Below are 13,213 nucleotides of genomic sequence, written 5' to 3' on the forward strand. Positions count from 1 at the left end.
CACCTACCGCCGTCTACCGATCATTGCAGTCAGTAGAGTCTCAGCTGCCGAGCAACCACGGGTTACCAGTTACGTCTGAGCTACAATGGTGGAGAAAACGAAACCTAAAAGACCTCGGTCTTTTGAATTTGAGTGTAGTAACCGTTTTTGGCCACATTCTTACATATGGCGCCACTTTAAAGACATAAGAGCAACAGCTACTAATGGAAAATAAGAACTGTATACAATCCTGTGCATCAATAGAACCTTCATACGGGCACTGGTGCTCCCCATACATCACACATGCTTTTTTTTTATCTTTCACACATGTAGTCTGATGTTGATTTTTCCTAAAAACAAGCTAAAACTGTAGCATAACGGTTTCTCCTTCCATAACTCCTGAGGGCTCCTGTTAAAACGTATTCATTATCAGTTTCTGCCCTTGGCTTTTATGCACTGAGAATCCCCGACTGAATCTTTTTCCACAATATTATGTACTTAAGATGGTGAAAGACCCAACGCTGATTGCAATCTCGCACTGAGGAACATTGTTTTCGAAACCGACTGTGAAGTCTCTCTTGAAGTTAGGCACAAAGTGGAGAGCCATGACCCGTCGTTGCTTACAAAGACTAATGGATGCTACTTTTATACCCAATTTTCACAGCTTGTAAAAAAAAAAAGTTAAGGTTTAAGTGATTTGACGAATTTCGTTCTGGAAATGAACACAACTTTACAGAAAAATCTTCTCGCACTACAAGGAAACAGTCATGTGTATTGGGGGCGATGGTTGGCTAAAGGCATTTGGAGACTGTGGAGGCGGAGACTGGTGGGGAGGCATAGTTTCGTGGTGGTGGTGGTGGTGAGGGGGTGGGGTTGTTTTAAAGCAGCGGAAAAGCTTTACTCTGACACACATCCCACTTGTTATGACATGTAGAGGCACATCTAAAAGCAAACTCCTAAGAGGTTGCTGAGGGCGACCTCAGTAATATGCAAATGAACTCCATCAGAGGATGTTAGACAATGCACAAAGCTGTCTAAACTGAAAGCCTATTAATACATTAAGTTGTGATGCTCAGTTGTGTTACAAAGACGGAGAAGGCAGGCAGCTCGTGAATTAAAGCTGCGTGAATCGTAACTTTTTCTGACCCAATTACCTCGGCTGATCTGCTCCGACTCCTCCGGCCCGCGCCGTTACTGGAGCTGCTCTGCCATTTGTATCTCTTCCAAGATTCCTCATCATTTTTTCATGTGAGGTGTCTCATAAATTATGAGGCCACCACCAGCAGCTGACATTATGAGGAAAATATAAATGCCTTTTCTTCTGCAGCTCTTATGGTGAAACAAAGGCGAGCTCAAACCGGGGAGGAAAGACTTTTCCCGACAGCCGAGAGTCCTGTGTGGAGTACAGTACGCTCGTATGTGTCTCACTGCTAATTTCCCAACCATCCGGTTATAACATTACAAAAACATTTATGCAACTGCTCAGAAGTCTCTCTGGAAAATGACTCTGTATAAATATTGATTGCATATCAATTATTTACTTTCTATACAGTGGAAATCTCAACTTGTCATTTTGGTAATAAAGGGGGAATAAAAACAGATTCTCTGCAGCAGAATGAACTACACTACATAAGGATCGTCATCACTAATTGTAAATAATGCAAACCATCTCATCCTTTCAATAATTCAGCTTTACATCCTGGTTTTGGGTGACAGAAACGTAGCGACGACAAAATGTCTCTCAAGATCCTCCGATTCCAAGACGTCTGCACTGCGAGCCGAGTAGCTGTGTCTTATTAGATTTCCACAAACACAGTACACCTACGCACAATCTAAGTGGATTAAACATGATGGATGATGACATTTGGAAAAAAAAAAGCTCTTTTAGATTACTCAAATCTAATCTGGAACTCTAAATCAGGACTCATCAGTGGCTTTTCACAGAAACCTCAATTGCAGGGGGGATTTCTGGCATCCAAACTGGGTTTTCTTACAAGAAAATACTTTTTTTATCGTGCATCATTTTCAGGTTTTTCTGTACAGTCTGAGGAGCGTTCGTACGTCCAATGCAATTGCAGTTAACTGCCACTGTTGTAAAATGAACCTAACAAGGTTGCCCTACACATGGAGCTTGATTGCGTCTAATGAAAAGTTTCCAGTGTGTAACATTAATTTAATTCGATTAACCCCCTCCGGACCCACAAAAACTCACTATGGCTGTGTCAGATTAGAAGCTCATCAAAGACATTAGTGGCACCAATAAAACTTTTCCTATATGAAGACAATGATTCAGTCCAGTAGTGCGCTAGAGATCGCAGCCCCACTTTGATTATTCTTGTTAATTACTAGCCTTAGGGTCTCAACAACTGTTGGCTCTTTCCCCCCCCCCGCCGTACCCCGCCAAAAGAAGAAGAAGAGATTCGAGCGCCATCAGATTCTTTATAATTACAAAAGTCTTGTGCTCTGGGACTAATTCTCCCACATACTGGGACATACAGTAGGAAAACATGCCGGGCCTCAGACACACAAGTTTTACATCACTGTGGTGACTATATGTACATTATTCAGCGGAGGAGGGAGGAGGCTCTGTGGATTTGGAAGAGCAGCATGTGCCTGCGCTTGAACTCTCTCCTAATGAGTCCCTGCAGTCACCTCAGTTGAGGGGTTCCTGCTCATCCTCCTCCTATCTCTCGGTTAATTCAGCTGTCGCCGAGACAAACCACAAGATGACCCCTCCTCCCTCCTCCCTCCTCTCTCCAATCCAGTAACAGCCAGCCACTGTCGGCCGGGTGCACACACACACACACACACACGCGAGCGTGGTATCCCTACCTCAGATCACATTTGACCCACTTCCCCAACTCCCATGTTCTTGTTTTAGCAGCCTTCAGGCCGTCACCTTATAGCAGGCAAACAGTGACGGCAGCATGTATGGTGCAGTGGTCGAGAGAGAGAGAGAGAGAGAGTTCATGCCAGGTCTGCATCACATACACATTCATATGTAGAATTAGGCCATAAGGCTTTGAGGGCCATTCCTCTGTAAAAAAAAAAAAATGACTACACTTAGCTTAAGCCAGCAGATCCATTTGACCTATGTCTAATGTGAACCAATTAAGGTCTTTACATCAGTGCACACCAATGTGGAGCTGAATATCCCTTAATACCGGTTAAATACATGTTCTTGTAGCTATAATACACCTACACATTATCATGGCACACTGTGTGATTATGTGCCGATATAAAACCCGCTCCAGAGTCCCATTGAATGTGTGGAGTGAGGTATCTAATGGGCATGGGAACTAATTCCAGGGCAAAGGGGATTAAAGGCTAGAGGAGAGAGAATCAGAGGGATGGCACTTGCTGGCAGAAGAGAGTAAAGAGGGTGGAGAAAATAGAAATGGAATACAAATGCAAAGAATCCTCATCTTTTGAATCCTATTTTGTGAAATAGCATAAAAATGCTGTTTAATCCCGGCAGCTATATTTAAAATAATTAGAATAGACGAGAATTTAAGAGAAATACAAAAACAAACAAACAAACAAACAGCTGGACAGTGAATAAGTCATCTGTCCAAAGCCATGACTGTATCTCTGGGAAAGTGATCTCCCACTTTTTGACCTCAGTGCAGTTTTGAGAGTCTACCTTGACGACTGCTTCCCAGACTGGTAGATGTGATGTGTCTACACCATGGAAATAAAAAGCACAAGAAGTGCCAAGAATATTAGATAAGCCTCGTCTGCCTCCTACACACCTGCGCTGTCCTCGACAGTCTCAATAATGGTTTTTCCAGAACCACTGTTCTTATGACACAAAACTATGCGAGTCACTCACTACGGTGAATAATCTAGGAAACATGACACCAGTTTAATTCTGTTAGCCCATTATCCCACATTGTTTAATTTAGCCTTCATTAGCAGAAATGTGATTTGGACAGACAGGGAAGCCGAACTGTTTCTTTTTATACTTCACGAAATAACAGTGAAAGTCTAGAGAATGTGTGCTGCTAATGAGCTCACATTATATGTGGTAATGATTTCAGAATGGCTTTTTGCACTTTGTGTGAAAGCAACATGATTTTGCTCGCCTGCAAAAGGTCTCCCACTCTCGGTGACACATGAATCAAACAGTGAGTCACAGGGCTAATTTTAGCCACTTTAGCTACTCTCACCTATAAATGCTACATTCTGAAGTGGCTGTTGTGTCAAAAACACTAATGGCATTTGTAGCGCAAACACACATGATTCATGCAGTATATAAAACTACAACATGTGTTTCTGTTGCGGCGTGGTGACAAGAAACCTGGCGTGGTGGAGCACCTGGAGCAGGAATAGGCCCTTACGTTAGCATGAAACTGAATCGCAGAGCTATTAGGGGGGTAGCTCAGTGGTAGAGCTAGTCCTATTTTAACTCGACGGTTGAGGGGTTCCATTCCTGGCTCAGCTAGTCTACATGCCGATGTGTCCTTGGGCAATACGCCGAACCCCAGGTTGCTCCTGACAGCTGAGCCGACAGAATGTGAATGGGTGAAAACTGTAATGTAAAGCTGTCATCAAGAAGTGCGCTAGGCTAACACTTGTGTTTCCCCTGATACAATTAACCAAAAAGCCATTTAATTCCAATGTTTACTGGAGTGTAAAAGAATAATTTAATACTGCAAAGTTAAATTAATTATATATCTACCTCTCAGTAACAGCAAAGTGAATATATTTATACCTGGGGGTGCTAAAGCTAACAAAAGCCCTTGTGGTACTACCGCTACGGAAAGCCACGATGCTACAGAAGAAAAACTAGCTGTGGTGCCTCATTACTTACCCACACAAATGTTGAAATGAAAACCATGGGAAACAGATTTAGGCTGAAAACTACCATGAGACATGAAGTGTTTGAGCTTTTGTGTAGATATCGCTCATCCCTTTGAGCAGAAACATGCTAAAGGCCCTTTTTTAATAGCAGCCATAGAGAGCTTGAAAAGCACATCAGTGAGAGCTCCATTCTGCCGGAGTGTCTGAACATAAGTCATTACAATACAATCCAGCCCGAATGTTGAGGGGAGCTCCTGCTATTGTCATCACACTCGCAGAGCACACAACAAATGTACCTTGATGAGAGGAGACCTGACATCTTTCATAATTATACAAGGAACCTATTCATTTTATCGTGTCAGCGAGGTTGAGCGATCCGACTTACCGAAATATTCCTCAGATGGAGGGTTGTCCATGTCGAAGAGCATCTTCTTGGTCAGGCGCTCCAGCTCGTCTTCAGGGTGGGCCATGTGAGCACTGCTCTGAAAACCAGAGAAGAAAGAAGCATGTCACAATGCTAAAACAGTACAATAATGGCTACATTATTGACTCATATCTTATTTTTTCAGTTGATGCTCTGAGAATTAGAACTAGTTTTATTTGCGCACACACCAATTACTGATTACTTCTGCATTCAACCCAGGGGTAGCACCTGGACTGCACTTGGGGAACTGTGGGGTATTGGGTGCCTTCCTCACCTCAACCCTTTGGACCAGCAACCCTCCCGTTTCCAAGTGCAATTCCTTTCCTCTTGGCCAAGGGCTACCCCGAAAGTAACATTCTTTTTTGTTTGGTTTTTGAGCCACAAAGGTTTGGCATGTTAGGCAAATGTGACTCCGGAAACATTTTTCTGCAGTGTCGTCGTATCTGATTTTTTGTGGGGGTTTTTTTGAGTTGCATCTCTTCAGTATGTGGTACTACATCAGATATATATCTGATTATGTTGCCATGAGTGTGAACGGTCATGTCCAAATCAATGTGACAATGTGAGTCCCTGAACTTATGTGCTGAAGAACCATCAAGAGAGAACTATGGAATGAATAAAGGGGCGGAAAAATACTTTTTGCTGAGCATCGACATCGACGACTTGCACCGGCAGCACAGAACTAAAGCTAAATATCACCCAACAATTTGCTGTAACAGCTTTCATTTCCACCCCATCTCCCTCTTCAATAACAAGTGGTCTGACAAATATATTTTCTGTTGTTGATGACACACGCGAAAAAGGTATTAATGTATGCATAAGCACCGTTTTGAAAAGGGCAGCCACATTCACAGGAAAGTCTGATGCAGGAGACTTGTTGTTATGAATGTGAAACTCAACAGATTTGAGCTCTAATGAATCCGAATTGAACAGCACGGACGGTGATCTGAAAGTCTAATAATATCTCACAAGTACCTGACTTGTATAACACAGGAAGATTCAGGATGTCTCAAGGTCAAACAAAACATGTTTCCTGTAATTAACATGCAGTGGGTAGACTTTAGTCTGCCTTTCTCCTCTGAGATATTTGACCCTGGCTCAGGCCCCAGCGGTGTGGAGCCCAGAAGGTTGAACATAACCTTCTGTGCAATTCAAGCATGTGGACAAAACTGTGACCCTGACTAATCCTTGTGTTTGGAAAATAATGATAACAGAAAGAAAGGCAGAGGAGGTGATGCATTAGAAGAAAGCTACTTTTTAAAGTCTTGAGCGTCGGGGTCAGAGGTCAGGACATAGTCATTCAGGCGTACTCTGAGCAACAAAAGATTTGAGTCATGTTGAGGCCTAATCTGTGAGATTTCAGAGGGATGACATAACTCTATGAAGATGTCTCCTCCTTTCTTTTCATGTGAGCCTGTGCTCCTTCTTATCATGCAGTCTCTGGCATCTGCCTGCTGTGCGTCTGTACGAGGCTGATGCGGCGCGCCTGACATTTTCTGCCAATCATCCGCTGAGCCGCAGTCTACAACTGACCCCCCCCCTTCCCTAGCTCATGGCGCAATCCCCTCACAGGTATGCGAGTCCTTTACAAACATCCCAGAGGCCTGAACTTGACTCAATTCTTGCAGCACGGACGGGCTTTTTTTTTTCTTCCAGAAATCAGTGACACTCAGGTGACCTTTTTCCAAATCTGGGCTTCAGCCAGATCTTTACAATAGATTTGATTTTCAATAATGTAACGCAAGCCAAGATCTGAGCTGACCTTTGAGGTGTTCTTAATTGTGACATCTGGGATCTCGGAGAACGTTAGATGCCTGTCTGGATTTGGACTAATTTATGTGCGGTTTAACCGCGGCACATAAAGGAATCAGAGCAGTCGATAGGAGATTGAGTGATGTTTTTGTATTCAAAAGGAGAGAGATCCTATTGCACGATGGCTTAATTTATATGATCTGGACTCATTGTATGTATCAGAGCAGGCTTCAAACAACACATGTATTTGTTAAACAACAGATTAGAAGTGTTAAATGGCCACTTCACTCAAAAAATAAACTGTTTTGTTTTTTTTTGCAGAAATAAATATGGGTAACACTTAAGATAAGGGAACACGTATTCACCATCAACTAGGTGCTTACCAACATGCATAAGTAGCATACTAGTCCTTTATTAGTAAATGTTACGCATGCATTAACACCATAAGTAGGAAAAATCTTAATTCTTGTTGTAATAGAGGTAGAATAAGGTGTTAATACATGCATACTTAATGTTACTAATAAAGGGCTAGTATGCTGCTTCTATATGTTAGTAAGCACCTAGTTAATGGTGAATATATGGTCCCTAATCTAAAGTGTTACCTAAATATGTTAGTCAGCATTTATATCAGATACTGGACAGAAAAAGACAATCCCACAAAATAAAATAGACAAAAAGTTGACGTCAAAGTCCCTTCTTTCAAAGAAAATAAAAGCCCTACACTGCTTTTTACTGTCTTTATGTCGAGTTCTATGAGTAAAAGATATTTTTTAAAAATCTAATATTTAATTTAATCCGACTTTTAGTTTATTCTTCATTTGACCAAGTGGTGAAAAAAAATGCCCTTTAATGCAACTGTTTCATATCTGGTGAGAACATGTTGATTTCCAGAAGTGGGATGAAATACCGAGCTCTGTTTACTGTCCGTCCCACAGCGTATGACGGAAGAGTCTAAACTTTATGAGGCATGACTCGAGCTCGGCCTGGCTGAGGATGCATCAGGCTGATAATGAAAGAGCAAACACTATAGGCCTCATTAACTCAAAGGGATCGTCACGTTCAATGTGGAAATCTTTCCCTGACACAGGATTCCCTGGCACCTTTCACCCTCCTCGGTTACTCGAGCTTGGTGAACGGCCAGGATCACATCACGGAGAATTCGGACGGTTTATTTCAGGAACATTCCGGACTGGTTGGATATTCCTCCGTTGTCACCTGCACAACTTTTTTTTTTTTTTTAAATAACACACAGGGGTCAGTGGAGTTATATTTAAACATGGCTGACTTCTGATAAAACATAAAGAAACGATAATAGGTGTGCAATGATGTTGGCGGAGCTCAAAGAAAAAACGCTCGTCTTCTCAACGCTCGGCTCATTATGCAGGTGTTGTTCGTTTTGAGACAGTGAAGAGAATGCTTTAACACTGTTAATCTTAGCTCCACATCAAAAGCGCATTGTAGAGGGGAATGAAATGCCGCTATTACCAGAAACAGACTTTTGAGTTTAAGCTTCATTTATACCTTATCCACTTTTTGACACCCCACAGCAATGCACTGCCAGAGAGTTTAAAGCACCTTGTTAGGGAGTCTTTTGTGACAGCACAGAATAATTTTTCACTTGAATAAGAGAAAGAAATTGCTTCCCTGCATGCTTTATGATTGCTTCACAGTTCTCGTTCTGATTTTTTTTTTTAGAGCCATCAATGGTAACCGCACAGCAGCTATAGTTGTACGTGCTGCAGACGTGATTTTTTTCAGTTATGCCTGGCTCACTTCAGTCGATTGTTTGCCTTCACCCTCAGGACACTCACTCGCAGTTCCATTGAAGTTGGTGCTTACATTGTGTGACTGGGTTCTCACTACATCCAGTCTTACAGTTTCAGGTCATCTGCCCTGTGCTTTTTAACGGCGGAGAGGCTGTCGGTTGTGATGCCGATGAAAGGTGTGCTGATGGACCACCAAATGGCATCCGCCTGACAAATGGTTTACGAGAGCAACACAAGTGTCTGTGAGTGACCACAGCGTTGCTTGACGTAGCATCGCGCTGAAAGGTGAGCAGAGTGTCAGAGTTGATCATTGCCCAACTGCCACGTCTATGAATAAAGCTGTGTGCGAGCCACCCACTGTGGAATTGGCATTGTGTCAGAAGTGATTAAGCGAGGAGCGGGGAGTGGGAGTGTAGGGCTCGGTACATGCTCTCACCTGATGCCCTGACAGCATCGTGGGTCCTGGCTAAGGACCAAACCCTGGCCTCTGTCTTTCCTGCTTCCACAGTGACAGAGTGTGAACAGGAAAGACGACTGTTCTCAGGGCATCTGAAGCACCACCTTTGTCAGCGCAAAGTGGAACAAAGGAGGACAAATGAACAGGAAGCTGGGTACTATTTGCATATCCATCACCGACTACGTGTAGAACAAAAGAAACACAGAGATTTGCAGGAGCGATAACGGGCGAGATGAGACACGGGTCACGACTAATGAAAGCACATTAACGAGATAAGGGCAACGTTTCTGGATCCAGATATCGGGCTGACAGAGATAATCAACACCCTTCTTCTACATGCCTCAATGCATACATAAGAGCGTACAGGTTGTAGTGTGAGCAAAGCTACTGAGAATTGTTAAATAAAATGTATAGATATTGTCCTAAAATTATCCGTGTATGAAAACAATTTACATGAAGCAATTGTTACCTGAAAAACAAAATGTAAGGAAACGTATAAATAATTACATTGTTTTAATATGATGTCTGACTGGTGCATACACTTAGTACTTTGCATGAAAAAGTGTTCTTAATACTAAAAACTCAAATATGACACAAAATTTACTGTTATCATTATTATTATTATAGTATTATTGCTGGCTATGGACTGCATTATCTTCTGGCTGTGTGCCACTGTTTTTATTTATTTCTCCTTCACTGATGGAGCCGTCTGCATTCATCATACCTACAAAACGTACTCTGTTCTGTTCTATTTACTAGTTTCTGTTGCGTGAAACCGTCTAAAACATTGCAGAAGTGACTGAGGATCTCCGTGTCCCTGGTGTTTTCAGGTGGATTATAGTTTGCTCACACAGGAACTCTCTCTGCAGTTCTTTTGTGTCTTAAATTAGCCATGATTTTTCCGCTTAACCAGCATCACAGGTGCCAATAGAATAACATAAAGACTTACAGTGAAACGACGTCAATATAAAGATGTTTTTCTTCCAGGATTACACGCTGTAATCAGTTTTACAATCACAATGATGAGGTCATGTCCAACAGTTAGCCATTTCTGCTTTAAATCCTCTCGAATAAACTGTGATATCGTTACAATCCTTGACTATACTGAGCTTAAATCAGAAATTATGAAAGGTTCATAGGTTCCCAAGGGCCTGAGATCAGATGGGAGGTTGTGAGGTTATTAAAATTACACTACTGTTCAAAAGTTTGGCGTCACATCATTGCACAAGGGTTTTCAAGGGTTTTCTAATCATCCAATATCCTTCTAACGCGATTAGCAAACACAATGTAGATATATATAATGCAATTAGAACACTGGAAATGGGCCTCTATACACCTATGTACATATTCCATTAAAAACCAGACATTTGCAGCTAGAATAGTTGTTTACCACCTTAACAATATAGAGTGTATTTCTGATTCATTTAATGTTATGTTCATTGCAAAAAAGTGCTTTTCCTTCAAAAATAAGGACATTTCCAAGTGACCCCAAACTTTTGAACGATAGTGTATATTTGTGCATATTCAATTAAGAAAATCTGAATCATTGTCCAAAACTGGATAATCAGAACTCGGTGAGCTATTTATTAGCAACACTTCTGTGACCTTTGAACTTCTGTGACCAATACCACATAAGCGACTATACCTGATGATGTCTGAGAAACATAAAAATATCCAGTAACAAAAAGAGAAACGAGTCAATATCTCAAGAGTTACCTTGGCTTTGATTTTATGGAAGCACAGGACAGTTTTTTTATCCATATACACAGTGAGAACAGGAGAAAAAACCTGCATAAAAACTTTATTCACTGTCATCTCTTGGTGTGAGCGAGGACAGGAGTTCAGGTTCTGATTCGTCTTAGACACAAACAAAGCTGTCACAAGCTGCAGTATCATTGTGGTTTGTATTTCCACGCACAAAAAACAAGAGGAGACTCCATATACACTCCTCATATTTACACCAGTATATTAGATTTTTGTTCTTTTTGCAGGGTTCATAAGACATGAGCAAAAGACAAAGAGACAAACAGCACAAACCGCTGAGCTGAAAGTGATAACCAGATGGGGAGGAAAAGTAAAAGCACAGTGGAGAGAGAGTGCCCGGTGAAAGACGACTGCAAAACAACACTAATCTGTGCTTGAAAAAAAAAAAAAGCTGCACTCGTCTCTCTCATCAGTGAGCTTCTGCTCTACCTCCTGTAACAAAAACAGAAAGAAAGAAAGGGAAATGCAACATTCGCACCTTACATCAAAAACAATTGTCTTTTCTTCTTACAATAGCCTGGTGATTCCTGCACGATCAGCACAAACCTGAGAACGACACAATCGCACTTGCACGCACATTTATCCACAGATTAAATGATGATGGACTTCAACAATACCAAATGCACTTAAGTGTCGATAGAACAGCGTTTTTTTTTTTACTTGGGCCTTTAAAAGAGAGGCTTTACTCAGCTCACAATCTGACATTCTGGCTTATTGTCTCCCGAAAATCCCAGTGGTATTATTTGAAACAGACACAGAGCTTTTAAAAAGGAAATGGCTTATTAGAAGAAGTAATACCAGTAATAATTAAAAACAAGAACAAATGGACGATTGCATTAGTTAGGGTTCATGACGCACTGACATTTTTTTATTGGATTTAGGGGAGAGAGGGAGAAAGAAAAAAAAAAAAGCATTTATTGCCATAACACTGAGAGAGTGATTACAGCAGCTTAGGCCACTTCGTTTTAGCAAAACAATGAAAGGATTTCTGGATCAGACTCAGCATGCTTTCACTGTGAGTGTGTGTGCGTGTGTGGAGAGAGAGGGGTCTTCAGCATGCCGTGTGTCTAGAATCAAACATAAGGGTTAATCACTCGAAGATGCGTTTGGAAACTGCGCGCACTGAGAGCCATCAATTTAAAGAGGACGGCTCTATTATCGCGAGCAAGCAGGGAATTGTTTTTTTTTGTGTGTTTGTACTCCTTTTATGTAACCTTTTAGGACTTTATCGAGTACAAACACTCACTTTTTTGGGACTAACAGCAATCAGGATTAAATGCTGGCTGTCCTGGCTGTGGTTGAAATTAAGATTAAGATGTTAATTGTGGGTATAGCTTAGGTTAGCAATATGTAGGGGGCTGTGAGGACAAATTCTATCTTTGCGAGGACATCGCACAACTTTAAAGGGCTTTTAAAGAGATTTAAGACTTTTTTAAGGGTTACAGTTCGGTTTATATTAGGGTTAGGTTAAGTGTAATGGGTATACAGTCAGCATGGGTTGCCAGATCAGCAGCACAATAACCTACAGAAAGTAGTATGCGCATGATGAATTTTATTATATCTAGTATTTTTAATGAACACGACAGTCATTTCTACTCTTCATTTGTAAAAACAAATTACATGAGTGTCAAAAAACAGAGTTGACATGTATGAATGCCCATTTTTAAGTGGTTATAGCGATTAATCCTGGCCTTTTTGTAGTGGGTATATGCCGTGTACCTGTGTATCACGTAGACTGGTGTGATGTTTAAGCGATTGGCTGAGCAAACCTGTGTTTGCGTGTTCACATATGCATAATTATTGTTTTTATTTCTGTTGGCAGGGAAAGCTCAAACTCTTATCTTAAAAACATGATTAATTTAAACATATACAGCCTAGAAGTGGAGCAGAGGCTGCAACATAAAGTGTCCTCTGAGTGGACAGTCATGGCACCAGTGCTTTAGAAAAGCAGGATGTGAAAGTGTTTCTGGTTTCACACCATGGATGGCAAAACAATGCCCAAATCTGCAGACTCGGCCGTGAGGTTAGCCGTTAGCTAAGCCAACGGAGGTAACATCATCAGACGTGTGGTCTAAGTGACAGCCCTCCTTCTGGGTGAGGCATTTGACGTATGTGCCTACGTCTGTACAGCACGTGTGCAGAGTTTCCTCACATGGCTTTGGTCGAGACGATGTCATTGTGAAACAAAATAGACCTTTGACAGCAGCAGATAACTGTGATTCATTCATATGAGTGACCTGACCGAGCTGAGAGTTACATTCACGATAA

The 13,213-nt window shown here is 41.6% G+C and overlaps 1 protein-coding gene across 1 annotated transcript in view; it reads right to left on the reverse strand.

Annotated features, from left to right (window-relative positions):
* lpp (LIM domain containing preferred translocation partner in lipoma) overlaps positions 1–13,213 on the reverse strand; it is a gene marked incomplete at its 3' end in the record, with an annotated part of 156,042 nt that overhangs the window by 39,219 nt on the left and 103,610 nt on the right. The window contains exon 7 of the mRNA XM_083888080.1: positions 5,168–5,264. Coding sequence (XP_083744206.1) covers positions 5,168–5,264 — 97 coding nt within the window. The remainder of the gene's footprint in view (positions 1–5,167; positions 5,265–13,213) is intronic.

Source organism: Microchirus variegatus (assembly GCF_963457635.1).
Source record: "Microchirus variegatus genome assembly, chromosome: 4".
In the NCBI taxonomy this organism is placed as follows: domain Eukaryota; kingdom Metazoa; phylum Chordata; class Actinopteri; order Pleuronectiformes; family Soleidae; genus Microchirus; species Microchirus variegatus.